The 17,683-nt window shown below is 37.5% G+C and overlaps 2 protein-coding genes and 1 pseudogene across 4 annotated transcripts; all 3 read right to left on the bottom strand.

Annotated features, from left to right (window-relative positions):
* Positions 1-728: 728 nt before the first annotated feature.
* On the bottom strand, positions 729-3,023 carry LOC126716852 (GTP-binding protein SAR1A-like). Of its 3 annotated transcripts, none has more exons than XM_050417860.1 (3): positions 2,799-3,023; positions 2,034-2,461; positions 729-1,316 (listed from the first exon to the last, which is right to left on the bottom strand). In XM_050417860.1, exons 2-3 carry the CDS (start codon positions 2,157-2,159, stop codon positions 885-887), a joined length of 558 nt encoding a protein of 185 aa, XP_050273817.1. In that variant the 5' UTR covers positions 2,160-2,461; positions 2,799-3,023; the 3' UTR covers positions 729-884. The 3 variants fall into 3 exon arrangements, with proteins under 3 accessions (XP_050273817.1, XP_050273814.1, XP_050273815.1); XM_050417857.1 differs by having other exon boundaries at positions 2,034-2,150; positions 2,544-3,023; XM_050417858.1 differs by having other exon boundaries at positions 2,544-3,023.
* On the bottom strand, positions 1,587-1,707 carry LOC126720114 (small nucleolar RNA snoR83; annotated as a pseudogene).
* A 3,090-nt stretch (positions 3,024-6,113) lies between the features above and the next one.
* Positions 6,114-7,694, bottom strand: LOC126716853 (uncharacterized). The gene is made up of 2 exons (XM_050417861.1): positions 6,991-7,694; positions 6,114-6,903 (listed from the first exon to the last, which is right to left on the bottom strand). Exons 1-2 carry the CDS (start codon positions 7,674-7,676, stop codon positions 6,255-6,257), a joined length of 1,335 nt encoding a protein of 444 aa, XP_050273818.1. The 5' UTR covers positions 7,677-7,694; the 3' UTR covers positions 6,114-6,254.
* Between the last annotated feature and the right edge of the window lie 9,989 nt (positions 7,695-17,683).

A 17,683-nucleotide genomic window follows, 5' to 3' on the forward strand; every position in this document is an offset into this window, starting at 1 on the left:
AGAAACAGCTTTTGGTCAAGAAAGATCCCGGTTGGGACTTGGTAATTGGTATGGTGAAATGTTTGCTAAGTAATTCAAGTAATATGCAATTAATGACTTTACCAACTTTTGGAAACGAATGCTGCTTTGGTTTGATGTTGACTTGTTGTCCAATCTTTATAGGAAGTTAGGTCTTTTTGTTTTGTACTTTATTTACTTTGGAAAGCAACGGTGAAGCTAAGTTTACTTCAAACTTCCAACGATATAAAAAGTAGTTCCGGATTGGCAAAAGGTAACCTATATTTAGGAAATGACGAAGTATATGATTGCATTTAAGCTGATAGATATGTATATGATAAAATGTACTCGTGTTTGTGCTTAAGTGCGTATAATGGGTGGAGATATAGGAACTGTTGATAAAGAGCCTGGTGACACAGGCACTCAGCTTCAACATCAACCTTAAGCTTAGCAAATGCAAACACTGAAGGGGGAATTCCCTAGAATGGACAGAGATTGCTTCCAAACGGATTTCAATCTTTTACATTACTTCCGAGACCCTTCACCTAAACCAAAGGGATATCGTTTTATAGCAGGCGATCAACTCACCAAAATCAGATGGATATCATGGGTACTTCTCATAGGGGCTCCTAAGCCAGATGGATCTCATGTGGTTTTTCTTATAGCAGGCAATCAACAGAGGAAAATCAACAATCAAACTGACAGTGTGCCCATAAAATCCACTCAGAAAAAAAAAAAAACAAATCTTCATTTAAATGTCTAAGATAAATAAGACACCACTTCATTGTGAGAGGGATGTTTAATGCATATGTAAGATGTACCATCTCTCAAAAAGAAAAGAAAAAAGAAAAAAGAAAAAAGAAAAAACATCACCAATACCTCTACCGCTACTTAATGTACTGAGAAAGCCACTGGAAACCATCTAGATACTCTTCTTTGTGTAATGTTTGAGCCACAAAAATCTCAAGGGGGGCATTTGTGTCTGCCGGCTCTATGGTGACATAGGGCAATCTGAGGGAGTAACGCAATCTCTCTCTCAATTGAAAAAGAGTTCCAGTAGATATTAACTCTATGGTGACATAGGGCAAACTGAGGAAGTAACACAATCTCTCTTTTAATTGAGAACAAGCTCCAGTAGATGTTACGCCAAAAATAAGGAATGGAACTTTCACAAAGACTTCATCAGAGAGTAGAGCATTCAGCTCTTCTCTTGGACCCCAAAAATGATCCCAGAGTAGAGCATTCAGCTCTTCTCCTGGCCCCAAAAGTTCCTCCTGAGTTAGAGCATCAGCATTAACGATGTACACAGCTGCATCCATCTACAGAATAAAGATTGAAATGTAATTAGCACAAGTGCATACTTAACAAGGAAAGATAGCATGGTGGACTGGGGCAACACGCATTGACAAGCATAACTCAAAACATTTTCCACTTTGTTAGATAATCAGGCAGCAATTTGCCAAATTCCCAATCCAAAATCTCAAGAGATATAAATGGTATATAAACTATAAGACAAAGGCTAAACAAGAAAGTATAATCTGTCATATAAGAAGTAAATGATGTACTAGTAAAACGACAAAGAGAATGAATTATGTATGTTGAGACACTATTAGCAGACCTTCTAAAACAAAATGTGCTATAACCGAACTCCCATGATAAATGTTTACCTCCCATAAATCAAACATAAACACGGAAAGTTTTGGCTGGGAATATAAATACAATCATGTAAGTCATGTTCTCTATTATTCAACATTGAATCAAAAAATAGACTCTATGTTTATATAAAAAAAGAAAAGAAAAGAAAAGAAAAAAAAAGGACGAAGACATGAAGGACCCATTAAACTAAAACAGAGAGTACATCAGATAAAAAAGCCTGGTCTAAAATCGTAACAGAGTTAGATCTAGACAACCTCAAAACATGCAAGCTTTCTCAAGAGTAAATTAAGAAATTTGAATTACAATCACATATCATAGTATTGCACAAATCATTAACTATATATTCTCATCAAAGATAATTGATAGATTGAGAAATCAACCTTGGCACCGTAGTCACTCCAAACTCTGTGAGCAATCTCATGTTCTCCTAAATCAAAAAATTTAAACTTGACTTTGCCAATACTAGATACCCATGATGTCAAGTACTCAGGTGACCCCTGCAACATTCACTCACCAATACCCACAACAAAGAAAATCAAGTCAATGGTTATCGAAATTAAACAAAATTGAAATTACCAATCCACCATTTAAATAAAGAAGTAAATAAAAGAAGCTTTATTAGTGATAAGTTTCGGCTTTATCTGGCTGCTTCTCCTTCCTTTTCATAGTTCTAAAAGCTACCACCAAAAAAAAAAAAAAACCTCATCGAGAGGCTGGAAATCACAGCTTCTTTGCACTCCATATCCTGGCCCAAGAACAAGATATTGGCCTCCTTTGAATTTGGTTCAGACAGATTCAAGACACCCAACTGGATTATATAGTAAAAAACGTTGAATTAACAATAAAGCTTTAAGATTGGGCAAAGTGCTTAAGAAATCAAGGAGAGAGACCTGAATAATGGGGAAATGAAAGATTCGATTCAAAGACTCTAGAACCCCACTGAGCAAATCCATATTCTTCTTCTTCCTTTTATTTTTTTCTACTATGTCTATGTGTGTGTTCTGTTAGAGACTGTTGTGTGTGTGTGTGTTCGTTTAGTAAGGAAATCAAGGAAAGAGAGTTTTAGAAATCAAGGAGAGAGACAGAACTGTTGTGTGTGTGTGTGTGTGTTTTCTTTTAGAAATCAAGGACAGAGAGATACAGACCTTTTAGATACCCATTCCATCCATCTTCTCACATATTTTCCACGCATCTTTTCCATCCTCATCAACCAAACATATCCTTACTCTTGGGACGGTGGGCCCGCTTTTTCTTCCTTTTTCTGTTGAAATGCGCGACCCACTTCTATTACCTGCGGAGAAAGAGAATCTACATTCTTGATTCTTGTCCGACAAAGAAATTTTAAGGAAATCCCAGAGAAGTTCATTGCAGAAAAACCTGAACTAGCCTTGTACATCAAGAGATATACCCTACTATCCACGTATTATGCCTAGTTAATTTTCAAAACTGTCTGAAAGTCTCGGTTTTGATACCACGCTTCAAACTTAAAATCTTATTACACACATGTTACACAATTAGTACACACTTCTGAAAATAATGTTCTTAGAATTCGATTTCAACCAAGCGTGGCAGTGTGTACAAGGAATATGTAATAATGATGAATAATGCTATCATAAAAAAAACCAATAACTTTTGTCGCAACTTGTCCACGTGACCAGTTATAAATGATAGAATATATGGATTTTGTTGTGATACTAGCATTATTTAACAAGAAGTGTATGGGTATTATTACTTTTCTTCAAAATGGTGTCGTATAGTCCACCAAGTGTACAATTTCGCAATCTCGTAAAATGTGCTTTGTAGTTTTAGTAGCCATAGGGTAGATACTATTTACCTTAAACTTAACGAGAGCAATGTTATACTCACAAACATTTTTATAATATTTTTACAAATTATTGAGGTGATAAATTCTTATTGGTTTTCATTTGGACCTACACTTATATCATTTTTTAATTTACCAATAACTAGTAACTACTCATCATATTAGTGGTTTGTAAAAAAAAAATTGTAACTCTAGCATTTTTTTAATCTGAAATTATTTTATTATTTGGTAATTAATGACTTGCTTAATTAGTGGAATTAATCGATAAGATCTATTTCTGTGGTGTGATCCCTTGAGAACAAATGGTGGGAGCAATTCTACATTCCAGCCACTTATTTCCACATCAATTAGGGAGCCCCAATACAATGGGAGGTCCAGCTGTGTTTCAATTTGGAATTTAGGTGTTTAGTTATATTATACTTATAACTTAAGATAACAATAATTTAATTGCACTGCTTTTCTCTTAAATCCGTTGATTCCTTGACAGGAATATGCCAGTTCAGCAGTTCACCACAAATCAGTTACATTAAATTGGAAAATGCTGTTTCCCAACCAAAAAATAAAAATAAAAAAGCTATAAAAGAGTGAAAGGTTCAACTCTTTTTGTTATGAGAAGAGTGTGAAAGGCTCAATTCAATAGTCAACAATGAACATGGTTGTCAGTATTGTATGATACGCGATCGTATCATATGATACGTATCATATTGTGTGTAAAAAATTTCGTATCATATTGGCGTATTGTAAGTGCTTATGAATCATACAATATAGTGTGTGTATCATATAAATCGTATCGTATTATAAAATCATACATATCGTACGATACATAGACAAATGCTTTAAAATAATATTTTTTTGTTAAAATTTGTACTTTTATTTGAATCTAACAAGTTGTTAGACTTGTTCTATACACAAATTTATTAGGTTACTTAATTTAACCTAATAAAATAACATATTCATAAGGTTTTTCTTCTTCTTTTTCTTCTGCAAAATTTGGACTACACATTATAAACTTACACTTCACTTTAATATTTACAAATTTATTTTCTATACCATGAATAAGATATTAATTGAATATTTAATTATTTTTTATTTTTTTATTATTATTATAAGTCCAGGAAACTAAAATGCCAAGAAGATTTTTTTTTAATTAAAATAAAAAGAACAAGAATAGATAGTAAATGTTAGTGATGATGAAGAAAATTTTAATGAAGAAATAAAATTGCAAAACGTCATGATAGCATTGACTTAGATGGGGTTGATTAGCCAATATGACAAAAATAAATTAATTTTTGGGTCATTTGTAATATATTACCACTTTTGAATTTAAGCAATTTGAATGCTTATGTTATAAACACGTGCTAGTTTGATTTATTTAGTTAGTTTGTTAAATATTATTACATAAGTGATGAATAAATTGGTCATTAGCTAAGCATATTCAAAATTTATAATGAATATACCCTTTATATACGTATATCTATAATTTTTTATAAATTTTATTAAGTGTTTGTATATCTTATGATACACGATACGAAAAAATCAAAAATCGATTCACAATACGATTAACGTTTTGACAACTATGACAATCAACTTTACACGGCTATTCACGTTTTGTTGTCTTACTAGATATTACTAGACATGACAAACGGTCGGGTCGCGTCGAGTTCAGGTTGGGTTAATTGGGTTGCGACGAGTCCAACAGGTTCAAGCCGACTTGTGTTTTCACATGAAATAAAAAAAAAAATGCCAAATCTTTAGAGAAAATAAATCAAATCAATCAAGGAAATGAATTGCACATAATAACCTTTTTTATTTTTTTCGTTAAGTGGGCACCTACTATTATTAAACTATTTGTGTTACTATTATACATGTGAAGGGAAAAAAATAAACAAACCAAAAATCATAAAACTTTCCAATTCCTTCCAATTTTGATAGTTCTGTGCATGACTAACATTTTTTGCACTCATAATAACAAAATCTTCCATGCTAATAACTCACAAGTAGAATACTTATAATTACAAATTTACAACGTGAGAGAGATATAGAGCCCTGATAGATTCGATTCAGCAACTTTTAAAGCCCGCTGAGAAAACCCATCTCCTTTTTCATCTTCATCTTCCTTTTCTTTTCTTCTACTGTGTGTGTGTTCAGACTTCAATGTTTTGTTGGAGACAGTTGTGTTTTGTGTTCTTTTTAGAGTAACGGACACATAATTTCCTACAACTTTGTATCACAACTCGCCATGTGACAACTTATGGCACAAAGTTGTGGAAAATTATACGTCGAGAGCATCATTCTTCTTTTTAACATCTGATGCATTTTGGTGCGGACGTACATGTTCAACTCCAATTGGTTGAAAATAACATCTAGAAAATAATAAGATTCATTCGCTTCTCTCTTTTGTTTTGGTTGAGTGTTGAGAGCTATGAAGCACGGGTGCGTTTCGAGACTCGGGTGCGGGTGCGGGTGCGGGTGCGGGTGCGGGACTCGGCAATTTTTGAAAAAGGTGGGTGCGGGTGCGGCAGGACTCGGCGATTAAAAAATTATTAAAAATATTTTTATAATATATGTTTAATATATTGCTAAGCATACTTTTACTTTTTCACATTATATAAACAAATACCAAATTTAAGAGCAATAGTAGATAACAACTAAAACATGATGTTCATAAATTAAATATAATCCACAAGATTGAAACTAAAACATTCCATGATGTTTGGAAATTAGAATACAACTCATAAGTTTGAAACTAAAACAAAATAAAAGATAATCAACAAAACAATCAAACACAAATATCATCATCCTCAAGATCAATAGCTTCACTTCGAACTTCACTTTCACTAGTAGTAGCACTAGTGTTAACATTCCCAATAACTATAGCCTCCAACTCTGGCTCATCAAGTGTAAGAGCTGCATTCTCAAGAATTCCAGCTCCTCCATGCATGTCGCTCTCATTCCAAGAGTCTCCTGCAATATCCCACATCTTTGTTGCGGTATGTATGTACTCTTCATTGCGCCTTGACAAGAGTCGAAGATTAGAATGCACATATACCAAATCCTCAGCGCGTGCAGGAGCCATTTTGTTTCTTTTTAAGGAATGAATGAATTTGTACGTGCTCCAATTTCTCTCAGCACATGAGGATGAGCAAGGTTGTCCAAGAAGTTTAAGGGCAAGGGTTTGAAGAGTTGGAAATGCGGAGCCATGGTATTGCCACCAAACCAACGGTAGTAAGGTCCACCTATCCGTCAAGGCACTTGGTGAAGGAAACCTCCCTCCTGAAAATTTAGCAAACTCATACTTCACCACCGTTAAGTCATTCTCATCTTCAAAGTATCGCTCCAAACACTTGCTTCTTTCCATAGAAATTTCATGATCCCGATGTGGAGGGATGCGTTTTGGATTCTCCGAAATCCATTCAATGGAATAATACCTAGTTAAAGATTAAAAAACAAATATAGATCAAATGTGTGTTTTACTAAAGGGTGAACTAAGGAAAATAGATAATGAATGTACTTACTTAGGATTTAAGGAATGAGCCAAGCAATGTAGTGGTGTAGAATTTTTAGTCCACCGATCAATGAGTATATCATACACCACAACCCAAAATGAGCTATATTGATCATCTTCCAAGCCTTCATGCCGATATATCACTGCTTTCACCTTCTCTATCATGGAATCCCACATCTCATACACAAGATGAAGACAAGGCTTATCTGTGTCGGCTATTCGTAGCATATCATAAATGGGTGCCGTGAATTCAAGGATATAATCAATATTATCCCACCAAAGATCACTTAGAATCATATCTTTCACCTTTTGAGCTTTTCCAACGTCATCCTCCCTATAAGAAGCCCATTGGTCACTAATAGCCATGGCTTGAAGGCATCTTTTTATCAACTTCAACCTTTTCAATGTTACAACTACCGAAGCAAACCTAGTATCAGCAACTTGGAGCAATTTTAATGGACAAAATTCATTAAACATTGCCAACCTCATAGAATGGTTCATGATAAAAACACGTATGAAGGATGCATCATCAGCAACACGTGTAATCCAACTACATTCCTCATATGTAACTTCATTCTTTTCAGTATTTTTTGCTGCACAAATATTCTTCAAAGCTAGATTGAGAGTGTGGACAACACAAGGTGTCCAAAATATTTTAGGATACTCACCCTCAATAAGAGCTCCAGCAGCCTTCATCACATTTGCATTATCAGTGATGACTTGGACAACCTTTTCATGCCCAATCTCTTTTATAGCATCCTTCAACACCCCAGCAATGTAATGCTTATCTTTGAACTCACCTGACCCATCAATTGCCTTTATAAATACTGGACCCCCATCTGATACATCCATAACATTAATAAGAGGCCTCCTTTGTGGATCTGACCATCCATCAGAAACTATACTTACACCATTTTCAAGCCAAGAGTCCTTAATTGGTTTCAAGAGTCTTTCAACATGGGCTCTTTCCTTTTGCAAAAGTGTTGTTCTCAAAGCATTATATCCAGGAGGAAGATAACCCGGAATGCTATGAGTAGCAGCAAATGCATAGGAACTACGATAATGTGGGTTCCTTGCAAAGTTAAACGGAAGCCCACCGGTGTAAAACATCCTAGCAATTCTACTATCTAAATCATGTCTAGCATTATTCTGAAATGCTTTCTCCAAAGTAGTATTCATAGTCACCTTCCTCCTCTTAGCATCAACCGGATTTGTACTATGACTACTATCACTCCCTTCTTGTCTCCGAAATGGGGAAATAGGTATCCCACGGCCTGGGGGAGGTGGAGGTGGGGGTAAGGGAATTTGACTTCTCTGTTCTTGCTCTAACTTATTAGCCTCAACTTGATCATGCATTCGCTGCATTTCCAACCTATGGCTCTTTGACACATTACGGCATGCTCTAATACCTTTGCCGGAAATTTGTAATAAATGAGCCTTAACCCTAGAATAGGATCCCATAAAAACTATATCACAATAGTTGCACTTAAAATATGTGTTTCCACCAGATTTAACAGATGCACCAGCCGGTTTTTCTACTTTAGTCACATACTGCCAAAGAGGAGATTCGACATTTGACACTTCTTGTGAACTTTCTGTGCTATTAACTTCGTCCATTGTAAATTCAATAGATTCAATTTAACCTACAAATAATAACTATTAACTAAATAAATTAATGATAAATCAAACCAAGTTCACAGCAACAAAACACAGCAGCCAGGTTCACAGCAAAAAAATGCAAAACCACAGAACCAAAAAAACCATTTAACTCTCACAAATAACCTACAAATAATAACTATTAACACAATAAATTAATGATAAATTAAACCAAGTTCAGTAAAAAAAACACAGCAACCACGTTCACAGCAAACAAACACAGAACCCTTTAAGGCTTTAACTCCCATAAACCATAAATCACATGTTAACAAAACCCTTTAACTCCCACAAGAAATAATTGAAAAAACAAGTAAAAAAACACAGCAAGCAGTCGGATATAAATTTTCAGATTCAGAGAGAAATTGTAAAGAACAAACAATAAAAATTCAAGAAAAGAGTAAAGAGAGAGCACACCTGAAGGCTGAAGCAGGGCAGTGTGCACACAGCACTCACAGAACGCTCAAAACGCAGAGAATAGAGAAGAGGGACGGAGCACAGTGACACACACAGAGAAGGGAGATGAGGGGCGGAGTGAGAGAGATGGACTTTGAGAGTTTGGACGAAATGTGAGGGTTTGAGGGGGTCTGGGTACTTAGGAATCTTAGGTTTAGTCATACGGTGCGTTTTGCACCTTTTTTTTTTTTTTTTTTTAAATTTCGGCCTGACTCGGCCGTTTCGGCCGATACAGGCCGATACGGCCGATACAGGCCGAGTCGGCCCGATTTCGGCCGCGTCGGTGCCGATTTCGGCCGTATCGGCGCCGATCTGAGCCGCGTCGGCCCGTGTCGGCCCGATTCGGGCACTGCCACGTGGCAGGACGCGGCACGACGCGGGACGGACGCGCGGTCTGCGGCGTCCCTCCCGCGTCGCCGCGTCCCGCCGCGTCGGACGTGGGTGCGCGACCTTGGGAGCCGCGTCCGTGCATCCCAAGTTGAGAGTAAGAGCGTCTAAAAGCTTCACACATGTTGATGTATTGGCTGCGAAACCTACATTGTTGTCCTTTCTCAAGGTAATCCCAGATAATTTTGTTGCAGAGAAAAACGAGAGTCAAGTCAAATAAACCAAAAAATGGACCCCAAAATCCACGTATTATGCGTAGTACACGTTCAAAACTGTCTAAAAAGGCTTGGTTGTGAACTCATTCTTCAAACATAACATCTTATTACACATTATATCAAAAAAAAAAAAATCTTATTACACACATGCATAATAAGAAGTGTTTGACTATTATTAATTTTTTTTTTTGAAATTAATGGTGTAATTCAGCTCACCATGTTTGTAGTTTGTACCATCTTGCAATCCTATATAAAAAACTTATTTTGAAATTTTTTTGTACTTTTCATAAAAATAATATTATTAAATGCCCTAAGAGCAGTTAACAAGACCCAATTATTTTTATCACTTGGAAATTAATGACTTGCTTAATTAGTGGAATTAATGGATAAGATCTTTCACTGTGTCATCCCTCATGAGAACAAATGGTGGGAGCAATTCTACGTTCCAGTCACTTGTTTCCGCGTCAATTTGGGTGCCCAATAGATTTGGGAAGTCCAGCTGTGGTAATTTGGAATTTAGGTGCTTAGTTATGTAATTTATGTTATATCTTTAGACATGAGTTCCAGTTAATTTAACTGGTAAATATTTTTGTCATCGAATAAGAGATTTAGAGTTTGACCTCCGCTTATACCAAAATCAATTGGTGTTTTAATTTAATGATAAAGATCGATCATTAAGAGCTAAAACCATAGGTTGAAAATATCTCTAAAAAAATATTATAACATTAGATAACACTAATATAATTGCATTGCTTTTCTCTTAATTTGTTGAGTCGTTGATAGGTTTATACCAGTTTGGAATTGAAGGATTCTAGATTGGAGTGGAAGAGGTGAGCCTTCTCACTTGGTTCACCACAAATCACAGACCAAATGATAAAGATAAAAGAGTGCGAAAGCTTCGGGACTTTTATTTCCTTAGCAAGGCTCGGTAGTCAACTTTACACGGCTATTCCACATAATCCCCGACTTCAAAATAATTAATAGGATTTTTTTATTTTATTTTTATAATAGGTTCACATCCTCAATACAATATTATCATTTTTTTATCAAGTAAAGCAAAGAGTTTAGCAATAGAAGAATACCAAATGACCAAAATAGAATGTTCTGGAACTTAAATATGAAGAAAAGATAACAATTATTTAGTGTAAATATAATTAATGGACCCAGTTAATGTATGCCCTTGGGCATTCAATAACAATCTATTTTTTTTTAAAATTTTTTTTTATTTTTATAATAGCTTCACATCCCCCATACAATATTATCATTTTTTTATCAAGTAAAGCAAAGAGTTTAGCAATAGAAGAATACCAAATGACCAAAATAGAATGTTCTGGAACTTAAATATGAAAAAAAGATAGCAATTATTTAGTGTAAATATAATTAATGGGTCTAGTTAATATATGCTCAAAAGCATACAATAGCAATCCATTTTAAGAAAATTTTTATTGAGAATTGAAAAAATTGTCAATTCTCAATAAAAAGTTTCCTCAAATAATTTACTAACATATGCCTTAAGGGCATACATTAGCAAAACTCATAATTAATATATAAATCAGAGTGAATTAACACAAATTTCCTAATATTTTATTATAAAAATTCAAAAATAAATCATATGCGAAGGGGAGCTACACTAGTTATTAGAGGGGCCATCGCCCCTCAAAAATTTTTAAAAATTGCTCAAAGTGGGTAAGAATGGAGATCCTATCAACTTCGTAAAGAGCTTACCCCCTCTCCAAGAAAAAAAAATTTGCCCTCCACCTGTCCACAGTGTTCCTTTCAAGCTTACTTTTTATCTTATTTTCACGCTTTTACTAGTCTTTGCTTTTGAAACCCCCTCACATCAGGCTATTGGCTTGTTACAAAATTCTCTTTTTCAATTTTCGACCTTTCATTCATTGCTCGAAATTCCCATCTTTTCAAGTTACTTGGCCCGTTTGGTACATGTGTTTAAAAACTGAAAATTGTTGTTTAAAAATATTTGTAGAAAATTAGAAATACGTGTGGGTGAAAAAGTACGTTGAAATGCATGAAATGCTGTTTAAAAACTGAAAATAGTTGTTTAAGAACACAAACCAAACACCCCCTTGGCTTCCACTCCCATCTTTTTAAACTTCCATTGATACTCTTTGCTCACATTCTCACTTAGCATTTAATGTCGAAACAGCAAAAGTAATATGGAAAATATATGGGTCACATTTTTTAAAGTTTCCTTGTGTTCATTTGGTTGAGGAGATGAAAAAGTAGGAAAATAAAAAATGGTAAGATAATAGAAAAATTTATTTTTTTCTTATGTATACTTGGTTAGAGGGACAGAAAAGTAGATGGATGAAAAACTATATTGTTTAGTTGAAAAAGAGAGTTTATTACTCTTATGCCCTTATTACATAATATGTAAGAAATAATTTTTTTTGTGCAAAATAAAATATTACTTATTATTAATTAAAATTAATAAAATAACATCTTATAAAAATTAACACATCGTACATATAAACTTTTGTTATTTTTCTTTGTTATTATATATAATATTGTTGAGTGGAAACACCAATGGAAAAGAGAGAGGGAGAGCATGGATAGAGTTGTTATTGGACTGCCCCCACTATTTTTTTTTTAATATTATCATATTAATAGGTACTAATTTTAGCAATTTTGTTCAATAAAATTATACTTTGCCCCCCTTAATAATGCTATCAATTCTTTTGAGAATAATATTATAGCCATAGACGTTTTTACAACATTTATACAAATTATTAAGGTAGCAAATTCTTATTGGTTCGTACACTTGTATCACTTTTTACTTATTAATAACCACTCACCAACCACCGCATACCCTTGGTGCAATGGTTACTCTACAAGTATAAATGCATGTGGGGTGTGAGGGGTAAGAGTTAGGGTTTAAGTTTCAAGAAGGAAGTTTCACACATATATATACTTAGATTAAGTTAGAGTAGAAATTCTATCTTGTAAAAAAAAAATAAAAATAAAAATCACTCACCATATTAGCAACTTGTAAATTTTTTTGTAGTTTTAGCATTTTTTTACCTTTTAAAGGACATAAAAAATTAATATTAAATCTAAAACAAAATATAAAAACCCAAAAAAATTAGCCCAATAACAAAAATTATCAATAATAAAACAAAAAAAATTAAGCCCAATCAATCTATTTTACCCAGAACAAACAACTTGGCCATTTAAAAAATTTTAAACAAAAATCTTTAGTAATAAAGCAGTAAACTCAAATGCCAGAGTTGCCCCTCCAGACTCCAAGTTCTGACTCCGTCCTTGAGGGAGAAAGTGATGACAAGAAGGATAATAAAATTTAAAAAAAAAAAAAAAAAAAAGCTGAAGCGTAGCATTTAATGTTGCTATGCTCACATTGAGCCACGTCAGCAGCCATGTAATTTTCAACCTCTTTTTTGTATTTTTCCTACAAATTTAAAAAAGTTTTTACACCTTTTAAAATACTAATAATCTCCACCATAAATTTAAAATAGTTTTGATACATTTTAATTCCACCATAATCTCCACCATAAAGCCCACTTCTTATACATTTAATTCCACCATAAAGCCCAAATCCAAAGCCTTTTCAACCTAAACCTTTTGTGAAACCCTTTCTGAAACACAATTACAAAATTTTTCACGCTAAACCCTTTCCTTCCCCTTCCCACGTTTTGTTCCTCTAAAACATGGTTACAAAATTTTCCACACAAAACCCTTTCCTTCCCCTTCCCCACGTTTTCTTTCTCCATGTTTTGTTCCTTCCCACGTTTCTGTTCTAAGGTATCACATTTACTGCACAGTTTCAGATTCCTTCCCCTTCCCCTTCCCTACGTTTTCTTTCTCCATGTTTTGTTCCTTCCCACGTTTCTGTTCTAAGGTATCACATTTACTGCACAGTTTCAGATTCCTTCCCCTTCCCCTTCCCTACGTTTTTTTTTCTCCCCACCTTTATGTTCTCCGATTTCATATTTACTTCACGCTAGCCTCTCTGTCTTCCTTCCTTCTAGTCTTCCTCTCCTCCAAGTATATAAATACTAACAGAAGCTGAATGATTCGATTGAGGTATCTCTAAATCCCAGTTTATAGTTTTGGATTTGATTCTTGCCAATATATATCTCCTTTCATAAAAACAAGCGTATATTCTTGGTAAACTAAAGACAACGTTCTGTCTATTAGTAGTTTAACCACTTCTTTCTTCTCTCTGTGTATGTTATTCTCCCTCTTTCCTTTGCTCTCTTTACTCTATTTCCTATGACAACTTAGAGACAATTTTTCCATACAAGTTATTTGCAAGCAAAGCCCCAAAAGCAAGAACATTGTTAGGCTAGCACCCACCTTCAACGGCATCCCACCACCGTAATACTGCCGACACCACATTGATAAAGGTATTTTCTTCTATACACAAATTTTGGCAATAATTATTGTAAGGACTCAATTTGTATCGAACCCAAAGTGGTATTGGGTTCAAACGTTAAAGGCCCAAACAATAAATTTGTAGAGAGTGAGCTAAAAGGCTAGGCCTTGGTGAACGGACAGTCATTAGTTATGGTGTTCACGATGATCGAACAGAGATGTACTGTGCTTACCCAAGAAGACTTTCTCCTCGGCACGGCTTGGGTGGCTCTGGTTCTTGGCCTCCCCCGTCCAAGGAACTTAGTGTTCTTATTATTCTTTTTTACGCTAGGTTATCGTGGTCCTAGAGACAATACATAATGCTCTTTAGTTTTTCACCCCCTTCCCGTGGATGAATTCTTACATTATATAGCCCCTCTCAGTTGATCTTGACCTTCCATCTGTAAATCAGGCTGGTAACTACTCGAGTGCTTGTCTCATCAGCCGCCTTCTCCCACTTTCTGTTAGTTGCAATAATCAAAGCTACATTGTTCAGGGGTCTTTTCCCATTAATGTGGCCAGGACGTTTGTTGGAGCATTCAATACGGAGGTGACAGCTTTTTCTTGAATCGCTCCCACACTGTACCCCCGTGCAAGTCCTACTGTACTCGTCCTTTCTTCTGGAAGCGCTTTGGGGGCTGCCTTTGATGGCTTGCCGTTCTTCCCTTCTAGGTTTTGGGATGCCAAGGACAAGATTGTCCTTGGCTGCATTTCTAGGCCATTTGGACTTTCGCTGCATGTCCTTGGCAACGTCTCTCCTCGACGCGGGCCTTGGGTCCTAAGGTAAAGTGGACCAGGGTCACAAATTCTCTGGCCCCACATTAGCCCCTCAAAACCTTGCTGTTCGGCTCCTCGGACGGAGAGGAGGGTTTTGATGATATCAGGCCTCTGCCATAGCTTGTCAATCCTTGTCATCTATCAGTACCAGAGACTCTTTATCTACCCGAGACATGTTCTTGGTGCCTTGGTATGTGATGCGCGTCTTTATTAAATGCAAGCAGCTCTGTGCTTCCCACGTTCAACGGTGCGATAGTAATCTAACGGTGGAGATTTCCTTATCTTTATGGGCGGGAAAATTCGCACAGTTACTTTTGATGGGAAGTATAAATAATTTTTAGAACTGATTTGTCTCTTCACTTTCGCACATAAGTGTTCTGGAGCACATATCCTGGGTTCAGTCAAACTTCCATCCAAACTCAAGTCTTTCTCTAGCATAAAAAGCCCGTCCGAGAAACTTTTTCTCCTTTCTGTAAGTTTTCTGCTCTCACTAACTCGTGCTTTCTCTCTTCTGGGTTTATTTTTCTCTTGCTCCTCTACTTCTCCCGTTATCCCCTGAGTTTGTTTAGCAGTTCCTAGAGATGGTTAAATTAAAAATTTGGTTAAGACCGAAGAGGCGATGGAAAAGTTCATCGCCGACTATAGGATACCCCCCAATGTGAGTTTGAGGTACTGCAAGGAGGGGGAGTGGCATCTTAAGAGAAGAACGGGCGAGGTGGTGATTCCCCTTCTCGCCTTTATAGAAGGGGGTGTGAGAATCCCCATGGGGCCGATAATGAGGGATTACCTTAGGCATTTTCGATTAGCCCCCACCCAATGCGTTGCTAATGTATTTAGGATCCTGGGTTGTGTGGACACCTTAAATGAAAAAATGGGGCTAAGACTGACCCATCATGATGTAAACTGGTGCTACAACCTCTAACATTTAAGGGGCAAATCCTATTATATGAAGATGAGAGACGATAGGGTTCGGCTAATCCAGTGCCTCCCCGAGTCCAGCAAAGGATTGAATAAGGACTTTCTTATTGTATCTGGGGAGTGGCACGATGGCCTTCCTTGCCCAACTGTGGAGGGAGAACCAGGTGGGGTGCAGAGAGTAGGAGGGGGCTAATCTTTTGTGCCGTCGTAATTTGTGTGGTTCGGTTACTAACTAAGAACATGCCTTCTTTTTGCAGATCCACACGCCTTTCAGTGGCACTTTCATCTAACCAACAGAGAGGATTTGGAAACCATTCTCAAGGCCACGGTTTTTGTAAACGAAGAGGACAACCAAGTCAGAGCTGCTCACAAAATCTTAGGGTACAATCTTATCCAGAAGTCATTTGCCGCCCCGAAGCACGTGATCAGGGCTAACGATCCTCGACTTCAGAAAATCACTATAGCCGAGCACGGGTTTTTGATCTCTGAAGGATCTCCTGTCCCGGAGGGCATCCCGTTGGTGGGCTCTTCTTCGTCCCACTAAATAGCGGAGGACGAGGGTGATTTGGGCTTATCCGAAGAGGGGTTCGGTGTATTTGACCAAGCTGATCCATCCGAGGATCCTTCCAGTGACCTGGGTGACCCTGACTTGTCCGAGGCGGAACTGTCGTTAGTGGGAACATCTTTTTGGGTGGAGATGGGTGTTAAGAGAAAGCCCCTGACCAGCTTGTTTGACCTGCTCGAGGGCCAGTCTGGGAAAGGTGTGCAGGGAAGGTCACAGCCTAGTGCTCCAACTCCCCCACCATAGTTCCAGCCAGTCCAGACTAGGTCTTCTCCTTCTCGGTCGCAGTCACAATCTCCCCGACCAAAACTTCCTGCCCCTCCTCAATCCACTCTGCCTCCTCGGCTTGAGCCCACCGACCCAAAGAGGAAGAGGAGTTACAAGGGTAAGGAGCCAATGAACGGGGGGAAATCCCACTCCTCTCGAGAGGAGGACGAAACCCCGTGAGCTCAAAAACAGTTAAAGATTAGACATCAATGTCAGGGGAAAGGGGTCGATGCCTAATCCGCGCCTAATGCTTGGTTTCCTGCCCCAATGCTCCATAGGGAACCTTTGATGGAAGATGCATCCATGAGGAGCTTTCGAGACGGCGAAGGAGGCCGACGCGTTGGAGAGGACCCTGCTGCTCCCCACTGACATGACCGAGTTGAAGAATATGAGGATGCAGGAGGTTTTCCTCAACATGAAGAGGTACCTGGGCATGGTAAAGCACCTAATACTTATGACTCCGTCGACCTTTGCTCCTAGATTTTCATTCATAATGTGTTTGTTTCAATTGGCAGGCCGTCCAGGCCACGTATAGGCTGGAGAACAAGGTTAAGGGGCAGAGTAAGTCTGCAGAACTTGAGCGTAATAAGCGTATAGAGGCTGCGCGAACCCTTAAAAATTTCGAGGCTGCCCTCGTGAAGACCAGGGAGGACTTAAAGGAGATGACCAAGGCCAGGGATAGTGCTGAGGCAGGCCTGGACGATGCCCAAAAACAGGCCGAGGAACAGACGAGGCACCTGCTTGCCGCCGAGGAGCAATTGAAGATCGCCAAAGAGTAGATCGGTGATTTAAAGAAGAAACTGACCGAGGCAGAAAGGGCTAAGGGCGTCGCGGAATAGGCCAGGGACGAAGCCGTGAGGGCCAAGACAAAAGCTGAGTTGGCCAAGACGGAGGCCGAGACCTCCAAAGATAAGGCCAAGGAGAAGGCTTACGATGCGGGGGTGGCTGATACTCAGACCACCCTTAAAGCTCAAATCCCTGGTGTATGCAGGCTATACTGCTCCCAGGTTTGGAATGAAGTCCTCAAACAAGCTGGGGTGGAGGCTTTGTCTGACCTGTGGAAGGCGGAGAAGGTGTAG

Source organism: Quercus robur, chromosome 3 (assembly GCF_932294415.1).
Source record: "Quercus robur chromosome 3, dhQueRobu3.1, whole genome shotgun sequence".
Lineage (NCBI taxonomy): Eukaryota > Viridiplantae > Streptophyta > Magnoliopsida > Fagales > Fagaceae > Quercus > Quercus robur.

What these genes read in the sequence shown, in the direction of transcription:
- LOC126716853 (XM_050417861.1), bottom strand. Translation starts at nt 7,676, where the DNA reads ATGAAGGCTGCTGGAGCTCTTATTGAGGGTGAGTATCCTAAAATATTT. An exon ending in GCTCATTCCTTAAATCCTAA is followed by an intron (nt 6,904 to 6,990) that starts GTAAGTACATTC and finishes ATCTTTAACTAG; the next exon opens with GTATTATTCCATTGAATGGA.
- LOC126716852 (XM_050417857.1), bottom strand. Translation starts at nt 2,606, where the DNA reads ATGGATTTGCTCAGTGGGGTTCTAGAGTCTTTGAATCGAATCTTTCAT. An exon ending in TTCATTTCCCCATTATTCAG is followed by an intron (nt 2,151 to 2,543) that starts GTCTCTCTCCTT and finishes TGAATGTTGCAG; the next exon opens with GGGTCACCTGAGTACTTGAC. An exon ending in GGAGTGACTACGGTGCCAAG is followed by an intron (nt 1,317 to 2,033) that starts GTTGATTTCTCA and finishes TTTATTCTGTAG; the next exon opens with ATGGATGCAGCTGTGTACAT.